The sequence below is a fragment of the Ambystoma mexicanum genome, chromosome 4p, assembly GCF_040938575.1.
Source record: "Ambystoma mexicanum isolate Mex_15411 chromosome 4p, UKY_AmexF1_1, whole genome shotgun sequence".
In the NCBI taxonomy this organism is placed as follows: Eukaryota; Metazoa; Chordata; class Amphibia; order Caudata; family Ambystomatidae; genus Ambystoma; species Ambystoma mexicanum.
The window spans coordinates 122,314,699-122,342,309 of NC_090927.1; the positions used below are offsets into that span (position 1 = coordinate 122,314,699).

The 27,611-nt window shown below is 45.6% G+C and overlaps 1 protein-coding gene across 10 annotated transcripts in view; it reads right to left on the reverse strand.

Moving 5' to 3' along the window:
* The window catches only part of AGBL5 (AGBL carboxypeptidase 5), a 1,732,162-nt gene that overhangs the window by 84,823 nt on the left and 1,619,728 nt on the right, over positions 1-27,611 (reverse strand). The window contains exon 15 of one of the 10 annotated variants that reach the window (XM_069605533.1): positions 22,951-23,292. The exons of 8 other annotated variants lie outside the window; for them this stretch is intronic. In XM_069605533.1, coding sequence (XP_069461634.1) covers positions 23,206-23,292 — 87 coding nt within the window. In that variant the 3' untranslated portion in view covers positions 22,951-23,205. Of the gene's footprint in view, positions 1-22,950; positions 23,293-23,601; positions 23,680-27,611 lie in introns of those variants that run through there. One more of the 10 variants, XM_069605535.1, reaches the window with a different exon arrangement.

Consider the following 27,611-nt stretch of genomic DNA (forward strand, 5'->3'; position numbering starts at 1 on the left):
GGTTTATGGTCATTTCATCTAAAGCCATTGCATCTAATGCCATTCCATCGAAATGTTTCCATCTAAGAAATGTCCTACTAATGCATTTATTTTTTCTTTTTGTTTTCTTTTTTTCTTCTTTTTTGCCCCCTCCCGCCAACCCCTCTTTTTATCCTTTAAAATACACCTGAACAAAGATCAACCCTTTACCGCTCAAAAACATGCGTTAGATGGACATTTTTTAGATGGAATGGTATTAGATGGAATAGGTTTAGATGAATTGACTAGATACTGAGAGGGACAGATGGGAGGAAAGGAGGGAGTGAACACTCCAGGAGAGAGGAGTGGTCAGAGGGATGGAGAGGGGGAGGTCAGAGGATATCAAAACATCCAGCGTGTGCCCTGCAGAGTGAGTAGAAAGTGAGAGAGAATCGCAGAGTTCGCAGAAGAGGAGTAGGGAGCATCCAGATGGATGTTGAGGTCTGGAGGGGGGAGAAGGAGGAGCTAGGTGGTTGAGGCCAGGGGGGAGGAGGAGAGGTCCGCCCACTCAGAGAGGAAGCAGGTGATCTGACCAAGTGGCCAATAGATAGTAGCCACGGTAAGAGTGGCCAGGAGAGGAGAGAAAGCCTGCAGACAAGGCATTCGAAAGAGGAGTAGGTCTTCATAGGAATGACAGAGGCATGAATCCACTGCAGGAAGATCAGGGCTACACCCTCTCAGGAATGGGTGGATCTGGCTGCAGAGAAGATCTTGAAGCCATCAGGGAGGAGATTGTCAAAGCTTGTGACAGAGGTGGCCGTGAACCATGTCTCGGTGAGAACGAGGACATAGAGGTCAAGTTCTTCCAGGAGGCAGCAGATGTCAGAGACATGTTTGACGGCTGAGCGAGAGTTGAGAGTGGCAATATGGAGAAGTCAAGGGAAGGGTACAGATCAGAGGTTCGCCCTGCAGAGGTGTAGAAGGAGGTGTAGACGGAGCCCAAGGGAGGGCAGACGAGGAAGGAGGAGAGGGCAAGGTAGCCAAGGGGGAGGCAAGGACGCCGGAGAAGGGAGAGAGGGGACAGCAGGATAAGAAAGGAAATTGATGAGGCGTGAGAAACATCTATCAAAGAGAAGATTGGCCTGAGGGCATTGGAGCAAGACGGTGCCATTCAGGTAGACATTAATGATGACTTTAGAGGAGTGGAAGGGGGCCAGGAGGGCCTCCCAGTGGTTGCCACCATTAATGGGAGAAGAGGAGAAAGGAGAGAGCACAGAGACCATATGAAGAGAAAATAGATCTGGTGAGGGAACGACAAAGGATATCGGCGAGGGTCTATCTGGAGGAAGCACCACTTTCCTTTGCAGGACATCTTTTCAAATCGTATACATTGGGGCACTGGCTCTAGTACTATTTACCCCATTAAGCACCTTGGTTGCCTAAGGATGAACTTTGAATAACTGCTGAAAGTCACCCAAGTAGCCTAAACTGGATTCTTAACCTGAACTTTGTGGAACACTTGTTTTAAGGTTTGGACTCATTATGTTTATCTACTGTGGACTGATACTACCTTCTCTGACTCTCCTATATATAATGGCAAATCTGTTTATTTGTTCCTTAGACATTCCCACACCGTTCCATCAATCTGCACCAAATTATGCCTACTTACCTGTGAGGACCCTGCAGACATCACTGGCTAAATTACATTTGGACACCTCACCCCGTTCCCCAGATTTAAGCCCCTGCAGTCATGAGACGGTTGCCTGGAAGCAGTGAAACATGAAGGTGGGACACATTTCAAGGTCCCACTAAGACGTAAAAAGTCTATCGGAATTCAAGGCGCTTATCATCTCTGCTAAAGCCACCCATTATAATAAGAGAATAATCAATGCCCAGTACAATGTTGGGGAATTGTTTAAAATCTTAGCTGAATTCCAAGACCAGCAGGTTCCTAATAGTAACCTTGTTAAGAACTCAGAGTGGTGCTAAGAAGTCCATAAAGGCTGCTTGTCCAAAATTACACCCCATAAGGAAAACATTAAAACAGCCTTAATTCTTGTGACCCTGTGTTATCAGAACATACCTCCTCGACTCCAACCAACAATATCAATAGCATTCCTTTGTTTTCCCTTTGTCACCATTCAGAAGAACAAGTGCACAAGGTTGTTCAGGATTTAAAAACTACCTCATGTCCAGGAGACGACTGTCCAATCAATATCTTCAAGGACTCATTTCCCTGGCTGATGAATCTATCCTTTGATGAGGGCATAGTTCCGTCTTCTTTAAAAACTGCGTGGATTACACCACTGCTGAAAAAAGACAATTTGGACCCCTCAATCACAGACAATTACCGACCTATTATCAATGTACCTTTCATTTTGAAGAATCTTGACAAACTTGCTTATATCCAACTTCATTCTCATGTGGATAAGCACAATATCTTCGGAACACAATAATCTGGTTACCATGCTCGGCATGGCACAGAAACTGCTATACTTGACCTTAAGTCCACTCTGGCTTGCATGGCAGACAAAAATCAGTCTGTTCTGTTAATGCTATTGGACCTCTCCGCAGCCTTCGATCTTGTTGATCCCACTCTACTTGTGACTAGGCTCCGAGAGGTCGCCAATTACTCCATCTCAGTCTCTAAGTGGATCGCTTCCTTCTTGGGACCACGGACAGTAAGGGTTTGTGCCGAGAATAACCACTCTATCCCCATTACAAACATGCAGCGTTCCGCAGGGTTCGTGCTTGTCGCCGCTTCTTTTTAATATTTACATTCAACCTTTGCTTGACCTGTTGAACAGCATGGGTGTCCAATATACCAACTATGCTGATAACACCCAGGTTGTTCTTCAGCTCAGCGGACATTACAAGCAGGACCTTATCACTCTTAACATCTACAGTGCCATCCAGAACTGGATGGCCTGTAACTCCTTAGCCCTAAATAACAAGAAGACAGAGCTCATGATGGTTGCCACCAAACACACTCGGAGCAAGCTTACATTGGACTACTCTGACGTCTTGATCACTGATTACATCAGTCCGGTCTCTAAAAAGGTGAAAACTATAGGTGATGAACTGTCAATGAAGCCCCATATATCCTACATCCGATCTGCATGCGGTTTTATCAGCAAGCGCATACAATACATCCGACCTTTCATAACCTTTGAAACTTGCGCATTGCTGTCCACAGCGTTAATACATTCTAGGCTTCACTACTGTAATAGTCTTCTGGCTGGCACCAATGTTCTCAACTTCCGAGCACTTCAGGTCACACAGAACAATGATGTGCGCACCATCTTTGAGATCTAGCGTCACACACATCCCCACTTTCAGGAAAACCCTGCACTGGCTTCCCATGAGGCAGAGAATCTCACACAAGGCCCTCACTCTTGCCCATAAGTGCTTATCTCTCTCATGCCCAGTATACTTATCGGATCGCATTAAGAGCAAGACATCCACTAGAAATCTCTGTTCATCTGCAGCTCTCGTACTTGTCCAGCCAAGATTCAAACTGGCTCGCTTTGGCGGCACAAGCTTTGACATCCAGGCCCCTCTTCTCTGGAACTCACTTCCCACCTCTATACGCCAAATTGAGGATTACCTGCCATTCAAAAGGGCCATCAAGACTCACCTCTTCAATCTCAGTCTTGATTAATGGGCTTCCGGTTCTCCTCAGTCCTCGTCTGGTCTGACTCTTGCGTGTTTGGCGTCTAGTCTTGTCTTATATGCACTCTGAGACCTGCGGGCATTTGGCGCGGTACAAACATTTAAATTAATAAACGCATGGTGGAGGTCGAAGACCCACTCCATCAGGAACACATCCCCCAGTGCACCCTTTGCTGCCAATTCCCTCAAGTAAAACTGTCTGCACACTGCGTTGGTTCTCATGACAAACACATCTACTGTCAGGTACTTCACTGAGTGAAGATCTCTTCTAAAACTTCATGGCACACTTTCCTCTACAGTAACCAGAACCATAGTTGCAGCACCTCCCTGCATAGGGGCAGAGATTGAACACCCCCATGTTTGTTGAGGTAGTGCACGGCCACTGTGTTGTCCGTCAGAATGAGGATGTGCTTCCCCTTGAGGGAGGGAGCAAAGGCCATCATGGCCAACCTGATCGCCCGCAACTCCAGCTTGTTTATATGCGATTGGCATTCCTTTGGTGACCAAAAGGTGCACAACTGCAGGTCCCCACAGTGAGCGCCCCTCCATTCATCCGAGACCACTTGGGCTTAGGGCCTCAGAGGCCAAAAGGGTTACCCTGTCATGTTCTCCCTGCTGGGCCACCAAGAGACGTCGCTGGTCAGTGACCTAGACACCATGAGAATGTTCTTCATGGCATCAGAGTACTGGGACCATTGATCCCTTAACAACCACTGCAGAGATAGCATTCATAGTCTGGACTCTGGCACCAGAAAAATGCAGGAAGCCATGAGACGTATGGGGCAGAGGAAACAAGCCGCTGGTCAACGGTTCTGATTCTTGAGGAGCTTGACCATTTGCCCAACACTGGTGGCTCTTTCTTTGGGGGTGGGAGAGTGGATCCAGGACTGCTCCGATGAATTGGAGTTTCTCTGTTTTGGCGTGACGTGAAACTTCTGAAAAGTTTGCAAGAAGCCCAAGGCATGAAGCAGAGAGCAGGTTTCCTCGAGATGCATCGATACCTGCTCCAGACACTTTTCTTCTGATCAGCCAGTCGTCCAGGTATGGGAATACATGAACACCAGACCTCCTGAGGTGCACCGCCACCACTGCCATCAGCTTGGTGAAAACCCTGGATGCAGAGGTTAAGCCAAAGGGGAGCACCTTAAATTGATAACAAGTGTCCCCGATGACGAATCTCTGGAATCACCTGTGTCTCTGATGAATTGGCAAATGAAAATGTGTCCAGCAACACTAACCAGTCCTGAAATTGCAGAATCTGAAGAATTTCTTTCAACATCACCCTCCTGGACTTGCCTTTCCTTAGGAACTTTTTCAAGGCCCTATGGTCCAGGATGAGACGGAGTCCTTCCCCTTTCTTTGGTACCAGAAAATAACAAGATTTTCAGCCTGATCATCTCGGCTCAGGTGGCACCTCTTCCACACAGCATCCTTCAATAACAGGGCTACTGGTTCCTCCTGGAGCTCCTGTTCTGTTTGTTGTTGGGGGCGGGGCTCTGTCTGTCTCAAGGTTTTCTTAAAAATGGTAGCCAGTACCCCCATTCGACGAGCTGCAAGGCACAGGTGTCAGAGGTTATCTCCTTCCACCTGTCCAAATGCTTCGAAATTCTCCCTCCAACTGGGGAAAAATGTGGGGAGAACTTCAAGCGAGTTGGTGGCCACAGTTGCCCCTGCTGACTAAGTGTGCTGGCCCCTAGAGACCCCTCTACCCCATCCAGGATGCAAGAAACACATCTGCCCTTGCCTGGCTTGCAGGAGTTTTGCCCTTTTCTTCTACCCCTAAAGGTGAAGCCGAAAGATTGCTATGCAGGTTGCTGCAAAGCTAGGCCCAGTGACTTGGAAGCCAATTTGGAGTCCTTTAACTTCTCCATGGATTCAGCGGCCTTCGGGCCAGACAGGTGCTCACCGTGAAAAACTATGTCCAGAAGCTTGGCTTGGAAATTCAGTGAGAATCCTGAGTTGTGAAGGTGGAATGACCTCCTTAACACAGAGAACATCTCCAGTGCACAGGCTAAACAATCCACAGTGTCCTGGCCCGACTGCAGTGTTTGCCATGCCACCTCTTTGCCATTGTCAATGATCTGCATGAAACTATCCCTCATTTCATCAGCCAAGATGTGTTCTGCAGCTTCCGCCATGAGTATCCACAGTCTGTGAGAGTACTTAGCAAATGCGCATGATGCATTGATCACCTTCAGGGCCTTGCTACCTGAAGCGGAGATCTTTTTGGCCCGGACATCCGTCTCTTGGATTCCCCGTCTGTAGGGAGATTAGAGGTGGATGTGGCTGGTCTAGAGCTCTGTACCACTAGGCCTTCTGACGTGGGGTGGGATGACAAAAAAGGTAAATCCCTCCCCTAGCCAGCGTGTATTTCTTCGTTTGTTCTGCATCCACAGCTGGCTTGGAGTAAGGCCTTTGCCACTATGGGGTTATGGGGTCTGAGATAGCCACATTAAAAGGTAATGCCCTTTCTGTTTGCTGTACCTTATCTAGGATGTCCGTTAGCTCATAGGCCAAAAGGGATTTAGCTGGAGTGCCCAGACCCAAGGCCTCTACTACCACCTCTCCACAGTCCTTCTGTACTGTGCATTAGGGTGACCATAAGGAGCAGTCTGGTGCAGATCCAGGTCAAGAGACATGTCTAACCCAAAGCTAAAATGCACTTGCGCCCCCTTCCTCGTTGTAAAATCGACCTCCGAGTCGAAAAACATTGATCGGGATTCAGCGATAAGCGAAAGTTCGACTGTCGGCGCTGGTACCTTGGGGCCCTCCGGCTCTAGAGACGTTTTGCCAGTCTTTGTGGTCGAGCACAAGGGCATAGGAACAGGCTTGGTCACTTTGGCGCTGGAACCTCTGGCCGCAACTGGTGCTGTATTAGCCTGCAGCGTTGAGATCAGAGTCGTACCTGGTATGGCCGATTTAAACATCTGGAGCATTTAATCGTTGAATGCCTCCCACTATTCTTACGATGCGCCCGGTCAGACAGATCTTACTGCATCCCTCCAAAGAATCGGATTTGTGTCTGCATCAATGGTGTTTTTTCTCCTTATGGGAGGTTGAGGAGGATGAATGGCTTCGGGAGTGCTAATGCTTCTTCGCCTTCTTATGTCGCCTGTCCTCCTTTTCGGGTGTGGGGCCTACAGTCTCTTGGACAGACGACCTGACAGTCGAATGTACCAGGGACTTCGACTGGGGCCACCCGATCGCTAATTTGGCTGATCGCTCCCTAAGGGTTTCAAATTAATTTGCTGACACAAACCGCACTCTTCGATATTGTGATCTTTCCTCAGACACTATACGCAGATGCCATGCAGGTCGGTGATCGACACTTAAGTAGCAGTACTGGCAGCCCTTGAATCCTGAAGCCTTAGGGGCTGACATATCAACGAATGTCAAATTGAAATGTTCTCTCATGCGAAGGTTCTGAAACAAACAGCATGCTGAGCATGCAGAAAAAAGGAACTGAGGTACGGGGGAATTGTGATGCAACATATATACAGCTGAGGTCACGTCTAGTGCCGAGTGGCACGGTCAAGTCAAGAGTCGACAACCATCGACATTCAGTCATACTACGCCCCTTGTTGAAAAAGTTTCCAAGCAGCTGACGCTGGAAGGATATCTATCTGATGAGGAATCTGCGGGAGAATGCAATCCTTTGAAGTATGCATACAACAATCACTGGATCATTAGTGCCTTAAAAAAGTGGCCCCCCAACAAAACACGTCATCCATGTGCTCTTAATCAGGTAACACTGAGCCTAGCACAAAACACAACAGAGTATGATCATTCCAAAATAAGAATGCAAACACTGCTTCGACAGCACCACAGAAAACAGCCCATAGTACAAAACCTGACCGGTCCTATGCCACATACCTACTTTTCAAACTTCACAAATAATCACTACATCATCTCTGCAATAAAAACTAAGCCCTGAACCCAAGAACGCCATGCTGACACCCATAGTCTGTGCCAGGTAACACCACACCTACAGATTTAAAAAGTACAAACGCGTCATCATTAGACTCGTGCCAAGTGTCTACTAGGCCCCAGGTGTACGTATAAAATGTTCATTCACAGCACATATTGCCTTAACAGGACCATGGAAAAGATGGCCTGGGCCTAGAACAAAAAACACAGCATGAACAGGGCCACAGAAAAGAGCCCCAGTGAACTTCATAGCTCCTAAGTGCTGATGTATGGTTTAACAACCTCTGCTGTCTGCCTAACCAACAATGATCAGTGCTACAAACCACCACCAAAGAAGGGCTAAGAGTATCCCCATATTCTCCACAGAGGCATCACCCATCAAAGGCTGGCACCACATTGACGTCAGCGCCTGCTCTCTCTACTAAAATAGTGCCGGACGCTACTCATGGTGCATTGAGAGAACTGCAGCAGCACTCACTCTCAAGTTCCAGATCACCTCAATATATGAAGTGTTTCTATATGCCAGAGAAGGTTAATATTGTGCTTCCAAGCCTGCAGCCTTTCTGTGCACATATATGAAATCAGCACAAAAGCCAGTGTGCATTCTACCAATAAACTACTGGCACACTACGATTCATTCATACACATTTCTTTTGGCAGTCACGTGCCGGCTGCCCTGCTTTAACAGACACCTTCCCTGCACTACACCCACATGAGGGCTCTTCACTACAATAGTGTCGGGGTGCTATTCACGGTGGACAGAAGCATCACCCCATCAGTGCCAATAAAGGTTCATCAAAACACCTAAAGGCCAGGGCTTTCCATATCCAAATCCAGTGTTGTATTGTGTGGGGGCTGTAGTCTCCGGGTTGTCAGCAGACATACAAACAAGACCCAGGATATGCGAATGTCCGTGACCTTTGTACAAACACAATGCTTTTATTTCCCCCATTAATACACATATTCTACCCCATCACCATCGCCCACCTACCCAGAGTTTCTTTCACATGTAAGACACATGTAATGTTGCATTTAGCTTGGCTCCCAGCATGCCGGTCTGGTTTTCCATTTTTTTAAATGAGGTATTCACCCCCAAACCGCAGCACCACAGCATTCCCCCTGCCCCCCTTTAAACCCCCATTCACCTTTCGCTGTTCTTTTTCTCACATTGCATGATCCATTCACGGCTTACACATATTGACATATGTTACATTTGTCAAAATGTGTCTTCTCAGTGGGAGGGTTCAAAATGGATGGATTCTGAAATGAGTACACAATGCATATATATATATATATATATGCACTTACAGGACCTGTTAGAAGGTAGGTCTACGTATACACGCTGCAGGATAATAAACATATACAAGCACATGTGAGGGTAATCAGAAATCGGGATCATTGGTATCCAGTAGCTTGCATTGGCAGGATCGTCATGATGGGTACCCAGATGAGATGAATTTTGTAAACTTACAAAGAATCAGATTGGAACCAAGGCTGTTAAAATTGTGTCCCACAGAATCAAGGTAAATACTCCAAGCGAACACCCTGGCCCCACATGGTATCAATATTTCTTAAGAACTACATCTCTTCAAATTGGAGGTATGTGTCCTTCATTTTAACTTGAAGTTTAAGTTCCATCTCAGTTAAAGTATCAACAGGAACTGCCCCCGACAACAGGAAAGCAAAGTAGCCCTTTACCCGACCTTTTCAATGCATGCATACATGACATTTCTTTTTCCTTACTTTAATTCAACTTTCTATGTGGTGAAGTTTTTTGTATTAATAAGGCTTTCATGCAAATTAACTTTTTGTTTTTTAGTTTGTTTTATGCTTATTGTAATGTTCCAAAAATGCAGTTTTCCTTGTAATTTTCATTAAATAAATATGCTATTAAAAAAAAATAGAAACACTTGTCCAGGTTGGGATACATTGTAATCCTTGAAGCTACAGGTGCACGCTCACTACAGCTAGGATCAAGATGAACACCCCCATGGCATCCTTCAGACCAGTCATTTGTACTGGAAATGTCAATATCACATTGTGAATCTCAGACATCTAGGACCACCTTTCTGATTTGGGATGTTAAACTAAGCCCTCAAGCTCAAAGGACGCTGAACACTCTGCTTCCTGTAGTGACTCCAAAATATTTGGATTTTTTAAAAAGTAGAAATATTGTTAAAAGAGTAAAAGATTTAGAATAGACAAGGCCAGATTATAGCTAAATCCCAGTAATACCTGACCCTCTTTGGTATTTCAGAACTTCCTCTATTCCATCTTGCACGAGTTTTTCGTTCTCTTGGTGGTATTCTGGGGTTACTTTTGGATGGCAAGGAGACCAACCCTTTGAGGCCAGAAAGAAATATTTAAGGGCTAGCTGTCCTGAGTTGTATCTTTCCATCAATCGTAAAACTAGCTTCTCATGTCCCCCATAAGTGTGAAAACGTTTTTAAAGGGACAGGAAGCTTGAAAACATGCACCCTGATAGTGGCAGGCAGATGACTTCGAGTAGCTACAGGCTTCCCTTCGTTCATGGAAATCAATGGTTTGGAAGCTACATGTTCCTCTGACCATGCAGGTTACCTGGACTTGTAGGCCTTGAATGCCTGTGAAAAATGAGTGGTCGTGGAAAAAGACTTTGCCGATGCAGGGACGGCAGATAAAGACCCCAGTGAGAGGGTCGGTCATACACTGGTGTACAACCTCATTAGTCGTTGGCACAAAAAGTATCATAAGGCATTCAAAACCTTGTGCTGAACATCAGATTTTAAATTGGAAGCCTTGAGGTAAGCATGGCATTTCTAGTCAACACCCTAGGAATGTCCATTATTGGGTCCTTCTTCTGACACTTAGTCCCCTAAACATTCTAGAGGCTTTCTGAATTCCCAACATTCTTTTTGTATTCAGAGGGACTTCGACAGACACCCCCTCTAACTGCAACTCTTTCTTGATGGGCTGTTCTATAGTTGCCAAGATGGATAGAAGCGCATTTAACCCACCCCATGTGGTCCCAGGGGGAGTTTTGTCACTCTGTGTTGGGGGGTAGGCCGATGTCAGCTGTCGTTCTCTTTTGGCTGAGCCTTTATTTATAGCCATTTTTCTGCATTAGTTGACAAATGTCAATATATGATGGACTTTTCCTAGCCTCAGCCATTTTGTTTTGTGGTCTTCCTTTGTGCGGTCCAAAAGGTATAGCCAAAATGGTTGTTTTGTTGACGGAGCTCATAAAGGCATCCTGTGAGTTTGATCCAGGATAATCTGGATTGGGTCTCCCAGAATTTTTCAATTCACAAACGTGTGCAGGAGTGTTTGGGAGTTAGCTAGCCAGCCTTAAAAGGATGGCCACAAACAATGCGGCATGCCTGTGGATTGGTGGGCAGGGTTCCCTCTGTGAATATGTATATCTCGGGAATGTCTGTACTATGTACAGAGTCGATTTTACTTATCTGGAAGTTTTGCTGGTAAACTGGGCAACTCCTGAAGCCTCTGTGACTGGCTCTACTGGCTGGGTCCGTTCCTTCTAATGATGTCTCCCGCCTCCCTTCTGCTGCTTCCCACCAGCATTTATTCTGTTGCTCGCTAGAAATGTGCGAGGCTCTGTTGCCGTTCTCCTAATTCGCATGATTTTTGCTCATCATGTGAATTATTGGGTTGCATCCTACAGCTGTTCTGAGTGGTCATGCTGTTTTCTACTTCCTGATTGTTTATTATCCCCTAGTCTACTTGCAACCCCTACTAGATCCGCTTTACAGCTTGTTGGCGTGGTTACAGCTGCAGTGTCCTGCTCATTGTAGGATGTCTTAGGTGAGACCTCCTTTGTTGGGATCTTGCTATCTTGGCTTTACCAGTACATCATATTTTGTGCATATGGACTGGAGACCAAAAACACCTACTTTTGCCAGTCCCAAACCTAGCTTTCATACTCGCCTATGTATTGCACTCTACCAGCTCTGTGAGCTGGTGCCCTCAGGTCCTTCGAACCCCATCCATTTGCTGGTCCTGTTCTCCAGGTTTCAAGTGCAGAGCGGTTTCAGTCCCCCAACACACCGCCCCCACCCGCACGAACCACATCTGTAATGCCTTTCTGACTGGAAGCAGTCACACTCTCCAGCCATCCTTCTCCAGACCTCTTGTTGAGGAATCCTAGTCTGGAACTCTTCTTTTGGGTTCCCAAAGACTCCCCCCCGCTGCATGATTGCCCCTGATCCCGCCCTGATAGGTTCAATTACACTTTGCTTACTCTCCACGTAAAACCGCAGGAGACCTTTCCCATGAGATATTTTAGGACTTTGCAAACTCTCCTAAAGTGACTGGGACTAGATACGGGGAACATGCATTTTTACCGTTTCCTTTTTTAAAGGATACTAGTGTTTGTATATTGGTTTTAGTATAAGAAATCACTTCTTTTCACTTGCGCTAGCCAACATGTATCTATTTGATGCTACTTGTTACTAATGGTTTGTCAATGAGAACTGGATCCCTCATTGGCCTAGAATTGTACTAATTCCGGAACTGATTTGTGACTCCGGGTTCTGTCAAGTTGTTTGGTCTCTCTTTCCTCCCTCCTTTTGTACTTGTACTGTGTTAAGTAGTGCCCTGATGCCGACCATCTTGTTCTACAAGTTTTGCAGGGAGTTGGGAGTGCAACCCATTATTGCTTTTGTTCTACACATACTGTGTTGTTTTGTGTATTCCACTCATGGTACTTAATGTTCAGCGCTTTAGCCCAGTGCAATACATAATAAATCCTATCTACATTGTGACAGTATATGTGTAGGATATTCTGTAGTATATGGGCCTAATTGTTCCTTGATACTAGTCCATTCCAGACTGCTCGGTTACGTTACTTGTACTTAACTTGTGGACACTGTGTTTTTCCACTCAGGATAGGCTTTTTTACACCCTTCACCAAAGCGCCATAGAAAAACCTCCCCAACAAGGCTCACTAAGAGCGATTGATAAGAAGACTCAGACAAATTTAAGAAGAAAAGAAAACTTTTCCACACTCAGGAGTTAAGGATTTTGTTTTAGTTTATAATCTGGGTGACTAACTGGACAAAGCTGAGGCAGAATTGGCAAATTCCAAAGCAAGGCCTATGCACTGAAAACCAACTCCCCCACTGCAATCTATGCCTTACGCTCCATGTCAAGGGAATGGAATACCTGGGAGGCAGGAATTTTGCCCTTACCCAGAGTCACTGTAACCACTGAAAATTCAGCAGAAACATTCCTCTGAGCAAGCACTGGTCATCTCTTGGGGATTAATGTTGTGCTGCCCAGGCTTTCAGAAAAATGAGCCCTCCCCCACCCCTTTACCAAGGAATGCCCACACATTCTAGTGCAAAGGACCCCATAGGTGCCAAGACTGAAGTTCCTTATTTGATATTTTGAAAAATTCTTGATCCAGTGCGTTATTTAGTTTTAATTAAGCCGAACGCCCCCAGAGCCTGTGCTTCACCAGCATGCCTCTGAAATGTCTGTCTGGAGGTACTCGGTTCGCCGCCTCAGAGGAGGGTTCCATGTGTTAATATACCCGCAAAAATTTCGCCATACAAAAATATTGCCATATTTTTGCACGATATTAAGGCATGGAACCTGCGGGGGACACCCCCGCAACATTTTTAAAGGTCCGGGGTACACCCTGCAACCCCTGCTCCCAAAAATTCACCACCCCAAAAAATATCGCCTATGGTCGTTCCAGACGACCCTGTATACGCCGATATTTTTGGTGGAGATAATATGTAGTGATACCCAGAGGAGGAGGTAAAAACCATAAGACCAAACTCCCAAGTAGTCGCAGGATCTTTTCTTGGTGAAAGCTTCAGGAAGGACAGGTGGGTATCCATGGGTCGCAGCTTTTAAAACTGAACTGACCCTCAGCTTATCAATCAACAAGTCCAAACATCAGTGTGAAGATAAAATGTCCAATGGTGGGTCAGATCACACAATTACTACCCTTCATCTGTGGACCATTGAAAGAACACAGGCAAGCACATTAAGTCCACCAGCATACAATCAGACTGTCAGAGTGTGTGTGTCTGCATATATATTTGTATTTTTGTATTTATTTCGTTTATATAGCGCTTTACATTATAACAACAATAATACATAGAATATAATACAAATTGAAGCAAATTAAAAACATGAAACAAGCCAACAAAACATTATGTAGGGCAATTTACCTTGGTCAATAAACGAGGAAGGAAGGGGGAGGAAAGTGGGAGAGATGAGGGAGACAGGACAGGGGAATAAAAATGAAGTTATTAGGGGATGGGAGGAAGCGTAAGAGGAAATGGAGCGGGTAGGGAGAGGTAAGTAGGGAAAGAAACATAAGGGAGGTGAGGGAGAAGTAAAGGGAGGTAAGGAGGGCCGTCAGGGAAGGGAATAGAGAATATAGAGGAATGTGTGTGCATGCATAGACTCTAGAGAGTTGTGTGTATCGGTGTGTACCAGTAATGACAAAGAAGGTAGCCGATGAATATTAAAAATCACATGCCTAGGAGATTGAACTTTAGTGAAAACATATTTGGCACGGTTGGAGGAAAAACCTTGCTGGAAACGCAGGCATTGAAGGAGTTTCCATACAGGAATGCACCGCCTGCCTCTTGATCAGGAATTACAACACTCAACAGTTCAGCACACACTCAGAGGACACTTAATCCTGCACTGAGCCGGTAAGGAAGCTGTGTGGAGTGCTTCCTAGACTGGTTTGTCCTTGTGAAGGCTCTTTTTCAAAGGAATAGACATTGGTGAATCGGCACTGGTAGCACACTGAGTCGAGTGAAGCTTTCTCTTCTTGCCTCTGCAGTGCCTATCTTAACCACGAGCAGCAGAAGAAGCAGTTTCAATTTCTAAGACACCATAGCCTCTGATGGAGAAGCATTGGCTTTTATGAATTAAGGAGTTCTCAACCTCTAAAGAATGAACCATTGACGCAACCTGAGCATGATCAATCCCAGGGATAGTGAGACCTTACGGAGCTGAGTCACCAGCCAGAGATTGTTCAACAGGAAAAGGGGTTCCGGTACCAGGGTATTGGTGCTGCATTCACCATTCATAATGGTCGGTTTAGCAGTGACCTGTGTTCCTGAATGTCCTGAACAGACAGTCCCCAAATGGCCTTCAGAAAGCCCACGGAGGATGTGATGTTCTTCCTAGCTCCGACAGAACCTTCTCCCACCCACACCACTCTCGGTACCTAAATCTCCTTACCCAGGTACGAAGCACAACGGGGGAGTTTCCCCCGCAAAAGCATGGCGACACTCCCAGTGGGCCAGGGACCATTTCCTGCACAGAAAGGCACAAGACTGCACCAGATGTAGAATGCTCAGCCATGCAAGGCCGGTTCTGTTCAGGCCAGCAGCGGATACATGGGTTGAGTCCAGCCATATTTGGGATGAGCTCCTCACAGTAATAAGAGGGAATGCAAACATTCTCAACAAATGTATCAAATAAATAAAACTGGAAGGAAGTTTTTTGCAATTTGAAAGCATAAAAAAGATAGCAGCCAAAAGCCCAACACACTTCAAGAGAAAATAAACTTTACAGATATTAGTAAAATAAAATAAATGCACCCAGATCAAGAAAACAAAAGATGGGAAGAGCAGTCCCCTAGCCCAACTGCTAGATGGAAAAAAAGGAACTGGCACGGCTGCGGACAGTTATATAGGGAAGTGGTGAATCCAGGCATGGCAAGGGAGTCTCATGTACCTGCTGTAATTTCAAATGCGAAATCTTTAGAATATATCCAGTTTGGAGCAGTGTTTGCGGCTGGCCTTCTGCAGGTGCAGGGTTACCAACAAGTTGGAAAGGAAGGAGCTTGCGGGATGCAAGAGAACTGTTACTATGTCATATTTGGAATAGTTGTTCCTTTAAACAAGACATTATTTTTCAATAACACACTTAAATGTAATCCTATTTTTAGGACCAGGATGGCAAAGATGGATTCAAGAAGAGATAACAAGGGGATGGCTGCACGCATTGTGTGTGTGTGTTTGTATTATAGAGCTAATTTGAGAGATCGTAAATCTATGAGAAGGGCCCAATACAGCAGCAAAATGGAATGCATTTCAACAGAAAGTACTTATCCAAAATAAGGGCAGTTTGAGTTCCACTGCGTTCTATATATGCTGAGAAAAAGATGAACTGAATATATTCGAGTGACAAAAATGAGAAAGAAGTTACCATCAATGCTGGTCAGGTAGTAAATATCACCATGTCCCTTAACGTAAAAGGGTGACACTGATCCACACAGAGCGTCCCCACCCAGTTGTTAAACTGACCCATAGATTGGCTTTCAAAGTGGTAAGAGATTTCCTTATTACTAGAAGAGATGTCCCAACCTTGTGTAGGCAAGGATCAACAATTCTGTATCAAATGAAAAGGTGTGCATCCTCTGTACCTCGAGTGGGAATACAGGCTTTTATGTGGTGGGAGCAGGATTGAAACCCAAATTATAACTGTAATAAATGTAGTATAACAAACAGAATATGTGAGCTTGCAGTAATTGACAGCAATTCTGTACAGGTGAATTTGCAATAGCCATTAACTTTATTTGAGATGAAGTTTGAATATCAATGAATGTGTAACAATTTAAGCATACACGATCATTACCAATGGCCAAAACATGGTAGGGTTTAAAGAACACTTTAATGGGAAAAGGAATGTTTGGGAAATTATACATTGGTAAGCATGTTGATAAGGTAATCAGTAGAGTTTAAAGACTACCCTAAGGATCGGCTTTGGGGTTCCACCTGTGATATTGAAATTTCAAATATATGTTATTACCGGTAAATGTTTTAGCTTTAACCTGATGTTTTACAAGTTATGCAATAGTGGAGAATGTGGCATGGATGTCACTCACCTATTGCAAATCATCCCCATTTAACATGGTCAAAGTATCAGACAATGCCCAGAACACTGCAGCGAGTATTGAACATTTCTAACAAATATTCTGCATGGGGGCATCAAACACAAACCTTGCCTGTACAAGGTACATGCACATTCTGTGTCAAGGCCGCAGGTGGGCATTAGGTTTCACTTGTGTATTTGCTACTCTCCAGCAGCTCTTCAACTGCATTTGAACATACTCAGTACACTGATGGATACAATTGATTACTCGTTCCCATAAGTCTTTTCTTTACAGTAGTTTCTGAGTTTGCAACTTTGACCAATGATGTCCTTCTCCTTATGTCATGTCCCGCCCAGGCCCTTTCCTCTTCTTTTGGCTGCTCTTCAAGCAGATGAGCGTTTCTTCCCATAGCTTGTCTAATTGGCATTATAGAAATTATGTTTTAATGTGGTACATTGAAGTGCGCATATCATGGCGACGTGCGTTAGATTTAATGAGGTAATATCAGCTTTTCACGCGAGGCTTCTAATTACCATTATTCCACCTCTCAGCGACCTCACTGAGTTTGAAGAGGGTGTTAGGAGAGTCTCTCATCCAAGCAGTATCTCAGGGGGTGAAGCGCCTATAGGACAGATTAGAGGTTCTGGAAAACCTACTGGGCGAGAAGAGAGTGAAAGTGCTGGTCAAAGGAAAAAGAAAGGAGCAGCCAGCTCACGTGAGGAAGTGTCCACAGGACACCTCAAAGAAGGGGTTGATAGAGGAGCACACCAGCGCGGAAGAGGAAAGCCTCTCCTACTCCTCCAGGCACGAGTACGGGATCAAAAGGAAGCCTTCAAGAGGCAACTGACGCGTTCAATAGATTATAGAACGTATTCCTCCTCAAATCAGCTATGCCCAGCCTCTAGTCTAACCCCTTTCCCCAGGGGTTAAAAACACAGGGGATGTACACACGTCAACCAATGATGATGAGGCAGACGACGAGGATGCAGGGATCGATACCCAAGAAGGGCACAATGTCGATACCCAGAAAATAAAATCCAGCACTGTGGACAACTCGCAGGCAAGCGCCGGTGACATGTCGGGCGTGTTTGAGCCCGATGCTATCAGACATCCTAGATCGACAGACTGGCTGCCCTCCCCAAGGTAACTGTATATGACAGAAGATGCACAAACCCCTGGAGAAAGAAACTAGATTCTGCATGAAAGCGGAGTGCCCAAGACCCAAGCTGCCGGGAAAGTTAGCAGAGACACCAGAATTGGATCCGAAGATGCTCACGTCCATGACCAAAGTACTGAAGGTTGTTCAAAAGGGAATGGACAGAGCATAGAAGAGCTGCCAGGATAAGGTGCTCCACCTGGCTGGGCCCATAGCAAAATTCATGCACCGCACAGAGAGGGCCAAGGATTCCAGAGAGCTGGTGGATCCTCAATAGATAATTGGGCGCATCGAGCAGCATGCATGCTCGGCAACGCTATCTGCGCCCTATAGTCCGAGAGAAGGAGGAATTTGCTTCTTAAAATCGACAACAAGCTAGGTGACCTAGCTTCATATGAGCAGGTGAAAGGGTGCAAGGCCTACTCTTTGGAAAAGCATTCGCCAAGGAGATTAACAGATTTGTAAGGACCTTTGCAGCGCTCAAGAAAGTGCAAGCCTCCATAAGAAAGACTGTCCCAAGTCGGGTTTTTGCAGGGACTAGTCGATACAGATGTCAGTCGGCAGGTCGCTACTATTCCCAGAGAATACCTCAAGAGCCTAGGTCCCATTACTGGGAGGCAGGACAACAGGACACGTTCTTCCCAAGTCGAGGCAGAAGTTTCAGCGGTCGCAGAGGCTTCTTCAGGCACCAAGGAACAAGTACAGGTAAGCCAGAAAGTATTACACTATCCTCCGGTGGGGGGCAGGACAGCTCAATTTATAGTAAACTGGCATAAACTATCAAGCAATGCCTGGGTACTCGAAGCAGTAGCCGTATTTCAGCTAAAGTTTGTAGCGCAACCCATACAAGCACAGATGCCCCATTAGATATTGGTTTGTAAGCAGAGGATAACTTACTAGACAGAGAACTAGAACTGCTAGAACAGAAAGGAGCCATAGAAACAGGGGGTTGTCTAGCACAAGGGTTTCACAACAATATGTTCTTGGTAGACAAGGTGAGGCCGGTCATCAATCTCAAGGAGTTGAACGGCTGGCTCCTATACAGACATGTCAAGAAGGAGTGGATACACCTGCTAAGGATATTCTCAGGAAAAACGATTGGTTAGCGAGGCTAGACCTGAAGGACACATATCTCACCATTGCAGTAGCGACAGAACACTGTCCTTATTAGAGATTTATCTGGAAAGGACAGTCCTGACAATTCAAAGGCCTACCGTTCAGCCTCTCATGAGTGCCCTGGGCATTTACAAAGGTTATGAGGACCGTAGTGGCCGCACTAAGAGAGAGGGGGATAAGGATGCTCATATATCTAGACATCCTATTGATGGCAGAATGCAAGCATCAGCTACAGGAACAAACCGGTGCAGTGGGCAAGCTCGCTTCTCTCGTCCCCTGGGCTTCTAGTAAAGAAAGAAAAGTCAGCACTAATGCCCAGCAGATGAGCAGAGTTCCTAGGTTTCATTATAGACACCAGGAAAGCAACGTTAGAATGATCAGCTCAGAAAACGAAAAAAATAAAGAAAGAGCAGAGAGTAGTACTCAAGAAGATGGTTATATCACTTCAGAGTCTAGCAAAAGTAGTGGGACTGCTTGCATCGTCCATTCAGGCAATCTTTGACGGGACACTACATTACAGAGCGCTGCAGAGACTGAAGATCAGGCATCTGTAAGAAGGTATGCGGTATCATCAACTGATTCCTCTAGACGAGGAAAGCAGAACAGAGCTGTGGTGGTGGCTGCACACCATTGAAGCATGGAACGGATGAGCCATGTTTGGACACGTTCCAAAATTAATAATAGAATCAGACGCCAGCAGGTCAGGCACGTGTGCCAGATGCGGACAGCTGCAAACAGGAGGAAAATGGTCCCATGCAGAGATAAAGTTACACATCAACCGCTTGGAACTCCTAGCGGGCTCATTTGCAGTGAGAGTGTTCGCAAAAGGGAGAGCGCACTGCCGCATATTGCTCAAGATGGACAATGTATCAGCAGTTTGGTACATCAACAAGCTAAGGGGCACTCGATCGAAGATAACAGTAGAATTAGCTAATTACTTTTGGCACTACTGTCTGGAGAGGAGGTTCTCCATTAAATCGGAGTACCTACCAGGAGAGCAGAACAAGGTGGCAGACTGGAACTGCTGGTATTTGCAGGATGCCATTGACAGGAGGTTGTGTAGTACAGTGTTCGAGAAATTGTAGCACAGGTGGGGTCCTTTACACACAGACCTCTTCGCGTCCAGGTTGAACACTCAGCTGATGAGTTAATTCAGCTGTAGGCTCGACCTAGGAGCTCAGGGTATAGATGCATTCCTGCCGCATTGGAAAGGAGCGATAGATTATGCATTCCCTGCAATCCTGATGATAACGAGGGCTCTGGCAAAAATACGCAGAGAAAAGGTGGAAGTAGTGATAGTGACGCCAGACTGGAGATCGCAAGTGTGGTTTCCAGTTCTGATGGAACTTTCATCGGATTTCCTGTGGATGATTCCATGTCAGGCAGACCTGTTGACTGATCCGACAGAGGTGGTACACCCCCAGGTGGAGATGCAGAGTCTCGCTCTACTAGCGTGCACAGTTTCAGGCACAGGTGGAATATGCCAGGAATTTCCTAAGGGGCTGCAGAATTCATCACGATCTCTTGGGCCCCATCTACAATCGGGAGCTATATCTCAGCGTAGCACGGTTGGGAAGCATGTTGCAAGCAGCAGAGTGTTTATCCCAAGTGATTAATTGCCTAGCATGATTGCACGAACAAGGTAAAGTATTCCGGACAGTGGGGGTTTACAGGTCAGCCATCTCGGCTGGTTACAACCTGGTAGATGGTGCACTGGTAGGGGATCATCCAGCAGTGGTTAGGCTACTGAAAGGAGTGAAGATCAGTAAACCCCCTGTTCTTAATTATTCGTCATTATGGGATGTCAACGTGGTGTTGAGACTGTTCAAGCAGTGGTGGCATATCAAGCTACTTTCGCTAGAGCAATTATCCGGTAAACGAGCAACATTGCTGTGTCTAGTGTCTTGTAGAGGAGTGTCGGACGTTAAAGCATTGGAATTGGACAGTTAAGTAGTTTACCCGGAAGGGCAAGTTCATCGTGGCACAGTGTACCAAGGGTAATTCCTCCATAATTTCCTTCCCTTATTTTCCTGAGGACACAAAGTTATGTGTGGCGCAATGTATTAAGCATTATGAGGAAAGAACAGCAGAGGCCAGACCAAAACATGTATCGCAGCTGTTAATTGCACATAGAAAGCTTTTTCAGGCAGAAGCTTCAGCAACCATAGCTAGATGGTGAGAGAAAGTATGTCTGTAGCAGGTATTGATGTGTCAGTGTTTGGTGAACATTCAGTGAGAGGAGCAACGGCCTCCAAAGCATTTACGGCAGGCGTTTCATTACAAGATATTCTGAAAGCCGCAGACTGGTCTAGAGATTCTACATTTCAGACGTTTTATTTTAAGCCATTGTCTACCATTGCAGCTGCAGTGATGGGAAGCTTTGAACAAGCATAATGCTCGCCTGCGGTCTTGACAGAATGAAGATTACCCAGGCTTCCAGATCAGGGAGTCTTGAGTCTATTATAGACACAGAGGCGAGCATCCCTGAATACGCACGTCAGTTTGGGGGTCGGTTGGCGATAGAATGTTCAAGGGACAGTTTGGACAGTTGTAAAGTTCTTATGAGGAAGTGTCAGTTGCAGGACACCCAAAACAAGAGGAAAGGACCTAGGCAGGAGGTGACAGAAGGCAAAGGATTAGCTCCTGAGTGGTCAAAGTTGCAAACTCAAACTATTATAAAGAGAAAACTTATGGGAAAGAGTAGTTAATATTTTCTATCAGTGTTCCGAGTATGTTTTAATACAGTTGTAAAAAATGTTTAAAAAAGATTTGTATACGTTTTGAAGAGCAGCTGGAGAATAGCAAATAAAAAAGTGAAGCATGATGCTTGCCTCTGTGTCTTTAATAGAATCAAGACTCCCTGAGCTGTATGTCTAGGTAATCGTTATTTAATAATGGAAAGTTGGACATGCATGCTACTTATTCGACCACTATACACTTTCCAGCTGTGCAAAGCAACATTCAATGACAATTACTCACCAGAGAGCAAAAAACAGGTCTGCGGGGCGTTTATCTTGCTCATTGATACACTTGCTAGCAAGCAAAACATCAGGAGGAGGAAAACGTATTACTGGGGACACTGCAATGTCTATGGAACATTTCTGACAAATGTTATAAAAGGTGGCTACAAACTCCTAGTATATACAAAAAAGGCAATTGGAACTTCTATCAATGTGGGTAGTGGATATTCATGTAACATTGACCTATTATGTACTAACCAAGCTTCTGCTAGGACCGCTTTAGACCCTACCAGAGTGCTGCAGGTGAGACCTGGTGGTTACAGCTCTTTGACCAGCATCTCCTGGTGCGAGAAGCTCCAAGTGTTGCAGTGACTGGGTATTGCTGTGGAATTGGACATGCTGACTCAGTGTGATTTCACAGGCAGACAGTTGCACTGTGGATTACAGCAGCATAGTCTGTACTGGGCTTGCCAAGCCAGCTCAGGTACTAATACTCGGGTACTCCTCAATCTCTACCTCACTAGATCCAGGCACATTATACACCCACATGGCCCAGGCCTCGTGGATGCAGGAGATTGTTATCGCTTCCGATTTGAACAGCAGTAGTCCTGTCTCCAAAAGGCCCACCCAGTCTGAATCCTCATGATGCACATCAGCAGCTGCCTACCGTGATCCCTGTGTAGTGCAAAACCATGTGACCAACCATTGCAATACATTGAAGCTGGCGTAAACAAGCCGTCTTCCTTAAGATGTTTTGGCCTACAACCTCATTCAGCTCAAGCCAGTATAGTCAGCGGTGAGGGATCATGGGAGTTGTATGCCAAACCACCTGGAGGGTGACAAGTTGGCTCCTCCTAGACTAGAAGGCAAACTAATGTCAAGTTGCAAACTACAAACTACCTATACAAACTCACTCGTCTCCTCAGTTCTACAACTGTATACTTTGTACTATTTCTTACTCGCCAAGAAAAAATGATCGCTAGCTAATAGCTAGTTGCAAGTGCACATTTTTAGGTCTGGACTAAAGTCTACAAAGCATGTTATTGCCCCTCTCACAAACCCCATTGCACTAATGCCATGTCAGTCTACCATGCTAGGTCTTACACACTTTCCTGACTCAGCCAACACACTAATATTGTTTAATCACTGTAGCATTTCTCCTTATTGCCCTCCACATCATAACCTATGGTAACAGGCAAGCAATATTTTAGGGTACCACGATCAACACATTGTTCACAAGCTACATGTTGGGCCTAACTACTTTACAAGCTTTGCTGTGGTCTATAAAAAGCAAGTACGACAACAGAATTGCCTTTATGTGGAAAACAATTTATTTCATGAAAAGTCCCACATCTTCATACGTGTTCCAGATGTGTCTGGCTCATGCTGGAGTGAACCAATGAAGACTTGGGTCTAGCCTGTCTCAATGTGGTTTAGTTTAGAGTGGTGTCTACATAAAGAATACACTTGGAAGTCCACATTTTCTCATTTCGAGGTAAATCAATTCTGCGAAGTCAGTGAAATCTCAGGCCCTTCTTGTTTCGCCCAAGCTACAGCGCTTGTCCATTTCACCCATATGCTACTCGAGGCACACTGAATCGGACTAAACGTGGACTTGTCAGGTCCAGCTCTTCCTCACGTGCTGCATACCATATCTGGAAAAACATTGAGATCGGATATCAGCCCAAGCTCTCTTCAAGCTGTGTCACATTACTATTAGGAATAAATTGATTCAAGATATGCCCCACTGACACATTGATATCTGAAGCCCAGCCTAATTCCATTGGTAAGACATACATGTTTATTTGCCTTACACTTGTATACTGAGACACACACCTGAGGTGAATACAGTCATTGAATCCTGACTGTGTGCAGCTACAATTAGTTCTTTTTTTATTGGTGGTTTAAGAGAATACTGATTGGGAACAGATATCAGTCTGGGACAAAGATAAAAACAAGGCAAACACAAACCAAATGTCTTACTGTATTTTTAAGGATACCTCCATCGCCTTCAGCCGCTGACCCGAAACATGGAACAGAAGCTAAATGCATTTATACGGGTTACTTTCATAGAAATAACATTTTTAATGCTTTTCTAGTCTGTCAACAATAGCTGTTTCACTGCAAGGTTATTAAGGCAGTTTCTGTACACCCCCCCTGTTGAGGACTGTACAACCACAAACCCCCATGGTGGGGCAAAGGCACCCAACTAAAAAGAAAGTCAAACACTTGTTAAACGTAGGTCTTGTGGAACAGCAATCAGGCTTAACTCTAAGGAAGGGGTAGCAGCTGGCACAAAGGCACAATTAGTCTTGTGAAGGCATCATGAAGTAGACAGACAACAGATTCAAATGTGTTCTCAAAAGCTTTATTAACTTAATACACAGGCTGGAGTAAGGCCTAATGTGCCCTATGCTAAGGTGGGATTTCCCTACCTAAAGAAAACTGAGGATGGTCTGTGGCAGGAAGTCCAAATCCTATGCCTGCCCTCTCAACTAACTGTATACCAGGTGTAGGGATGTCAACATCAAAATAAATAGTTTTCGAATGTTCCCAAAGAAAGCTCAGAGCTTCTTCCGGCTCTTGGATTATGATCAGCCTACCCCTCCCGAAGTTCAAGACAGTTCACAAAAGAGTGGGGTTCCCTTCCCCAAGAGTTCAAATCTTCCAGCTTTCAAAAATAACAGTTCCTTGGGACACTTCCCAGCTCCTTTGATATCAATAATTTTCCCCAGTTCATTTAAGCAGTTCTGTTTCTTGAGTTTAAATTTCACACACAAAGTTGTTGCAAAACACATGCTTCTTTACGTATACTTGCATTGGCTTTTCCATGCAGGGCACTGTCTAGGCGCAGTTTTCGGTCCACCCATTACTGGTAATGCAACCGATAACCCTTCTTGACAGCTTCCATCAACAATTAGACGCTGCTTCCCTTTGGCAGTGATGTTCCGGTGATTCCACAGCGTTACACTCTTCTGACACTGTACCGTGGCTTGGTTGGCCACCATGCACTTTGTTACACTTTTCTGTATTGCTCAGGCTCTTGCCAAAACAGGTTTCCTCTTAACCTGCAATTCTTGGGACCCCTTTTAGCTTTGGGCCAATGCTTGATTTCTCATTTCATCCCCTTCTTGGTATTCTCTTGACTTTGCCAATACTTGTGCTTCATACCATACAATACATTCCATTATATCTGCTACATGCACCACCTTTCTTTCACTCCCTTCCCGAGGGCTCAACTTGCTTTTCACTCTGTAAGGCATTCAACAAGTGTGTACAATAGCTTTCAGGTTGTTCGATATTTAAAAGTACTTGTTTCAGCATTCAAAAGTACTTGAAATTATTTTAATATCGTGTAGCATTCAAAAGGACTTTGTTACAGGTTACCGGAGCGCCTCAGTATGAGTGTTTTCCTGCTTTGCACTCACCGGTTGTACACAGCAGGTTTCTCCCACTTGTAGTCCTTCACGGCAAGCTTCTCAATACTCCTTCAGCTTTCCAGCTTACCCAAGCTCTGCCTCTCCCTTGAGCTACCCACAGGGAGCACTGCTTGCTCTCCTGGTTTCCTGTGGTGGATTGGGTCAGTGGGAGTTCCACAGCTCCTGCTGTGCTGACCCGTTCAGGAGGGTAGCAGGACCTCCAGACCCTCTCAAGGCTGACCACGGCCTCTCTCTCTCTCCTGCTCGAACGCTGTCCCTGGCACATGGGTCTCCAGCTTACTTCTCTCCAGTCCGTTCCTCCTGCTTGCCTGCAGTGAGGTTTATATTCACTCGGAGTGTTAAAGGACCCCACGTGTGGGTCATTAAGTTAATTTGCCTTGCTATGGCGACTCTCATTAGATGGACATGCCTGGTTGTTCCCCCTGTATAGCTCCAGAGTCCTCTTCTTCGTATCAGGACTAGCGTGGTGTTTGGGGATATTAGATTTAACAAAAGAAGTATATATAATTCCGTGTTGTTGCTAATATGTGTTTGTATAAGTGAAATGAGGATGTGTCCTCCTAGTTGGTCTCGTTCTCATCCCAGTAACAAGGTGATGTTTCTGGGGGACAGTTTGGAAGGAAGAAAAGGGAAAGGGCCAACAGTAGCCTACAAAGGCTCGTGGGATAGAGGGTTTATTGTGAAAAGGGAAAGGGGGATACCATGTCCCACCTAAGGACGTCCTCTCCCCACTCCCAAGTTCCCTCCACCCATGTGATCCTCCCTCGCATATCTACCCCCAGGGTCAGGATCCAAAAGCGATGGCCTTTCCCTGGCCACCTGAGAGGAGAATCCAGGGGAAAAAGAAGGAAGGACAACCTCAAGTTCCTCACAGTCCACAGATATAACTATAGATAATACACAACACTGGCATACTGAAACATTTCTACACTGAAAAGTATAGAAAATAATAATAATTTTTTATTACACAATATACATTTATTATACTCCACATCTACAAATATCAGTTCAAAAAGTACTTGCACACATACACACAATATAAAAATACACATTACATTAAAAAACACAATGTCTTTGAGGACTCTTCACACTACTAAAATTAAATGCGGGTCCACTATCTAAAGATAGGCACGCAATTTACATTGATAAGAGGGAGGGAGACAAAGGGAAGCAGCCATTCGAACAGTAAAAAAATAAAATAAGTACTACCTGCACAACACTTTGTATATTGTCCAACAAGACGCAACACACTTTTGTAATATTTTGAGGTACCACTACCTGGCAGTAAGCACACAACACATACTGACAAGCAGTGGGAAGAAAAGCCAACCAGCACTCATATAGGCTGCTATGGCCAATGCCAACAACCCACAGTAATTCTGGCTCCTTAGAGCATTTGAACAATACAAATTCACACATCACATTTAAAAACAGTCCTAAAGGGTGAACAGCAATTCTGAATCATAGCCACAGGCCTCCAAAAAACAATGCAAATACATTTTAGAGACAGTTACCACTGCAGTTCATACCAGGGATAATAATTAGTGTTATCGAAATAGATTTTGCATTAATATTAAAATTTAAAGGAGTGGAGAGCATGACTTTAAAAATATATTAATCACAGCTAAATGCTAAAAATCAAGTTCTTGACCTAGAACTCCCTGAACACTTTCTGGGTACAGGAAAAATGTACAGGGCCATGTAAATACACAGTCACTTTTGGCAAGTTTCAAAATGAGTAGAATGTTCCATAGGAAATAAAGTGACAACCCCCGTGTATGGGGAAAACAAAGTTAAGTCTATTTTTCATTTTTATTTATTGAGCAACAGCCAACATTTGACTTTTAACACATTTACAACAATACAAAAGATACATTAAAATAGAATTCTTCAGAGGCCACCAGGGGGCGCACAGGCAATGGGTGCCTGAGTGTACAGCTCCCGCCAAAGCCTGGTGATCCGATGGGATTGACCCTCCCAACTCCCCCCCCCGAGGCCGGCCCAATTTGGTGAATTGACTTGGTCCCCCCCCCCGGGCTCCCAGCGGGTGAAAGAGCGGCGTTCGAGAACCCTGGGGAACCGGAGATCGAGACCCGGGCCTCCCGGGTGGGATACGCAGCAGGGCCTGGCCGGTTACGGAGCCGGAGGAGAGGTGGTACCCACCCGAGCCCACACAGACTTTCTGCCCGACCTGCCCCCCCAACCCCCTGCGACTGACCCCCCCCTCTGGCTGCGGGGAGTGGTCCGGACGGGGTCCGGGCCCCCAGCGAAACGAAGAGGCGGCCACGGAGTGGGAGACTGCTTCCTCCGCCCTTCCCCCCACATCCCGAGCCGGAGAACAACACGCCGGGACCCCCGCGCAGCAGGAGGCGGGAACACGCCCGACACCCGGGGGACCGGGACAGTGTCACCGGAGTCCTGGTGCCCCCCCGGACAGAGCGGAAGAAGCGGAGCGGGCCTGGGAACGGGCCCCCCCCCCAAGGAATCTTCAACACGGACTCCCGCAGCCCTCTGGAGAACAAAGCGGCAGAGAC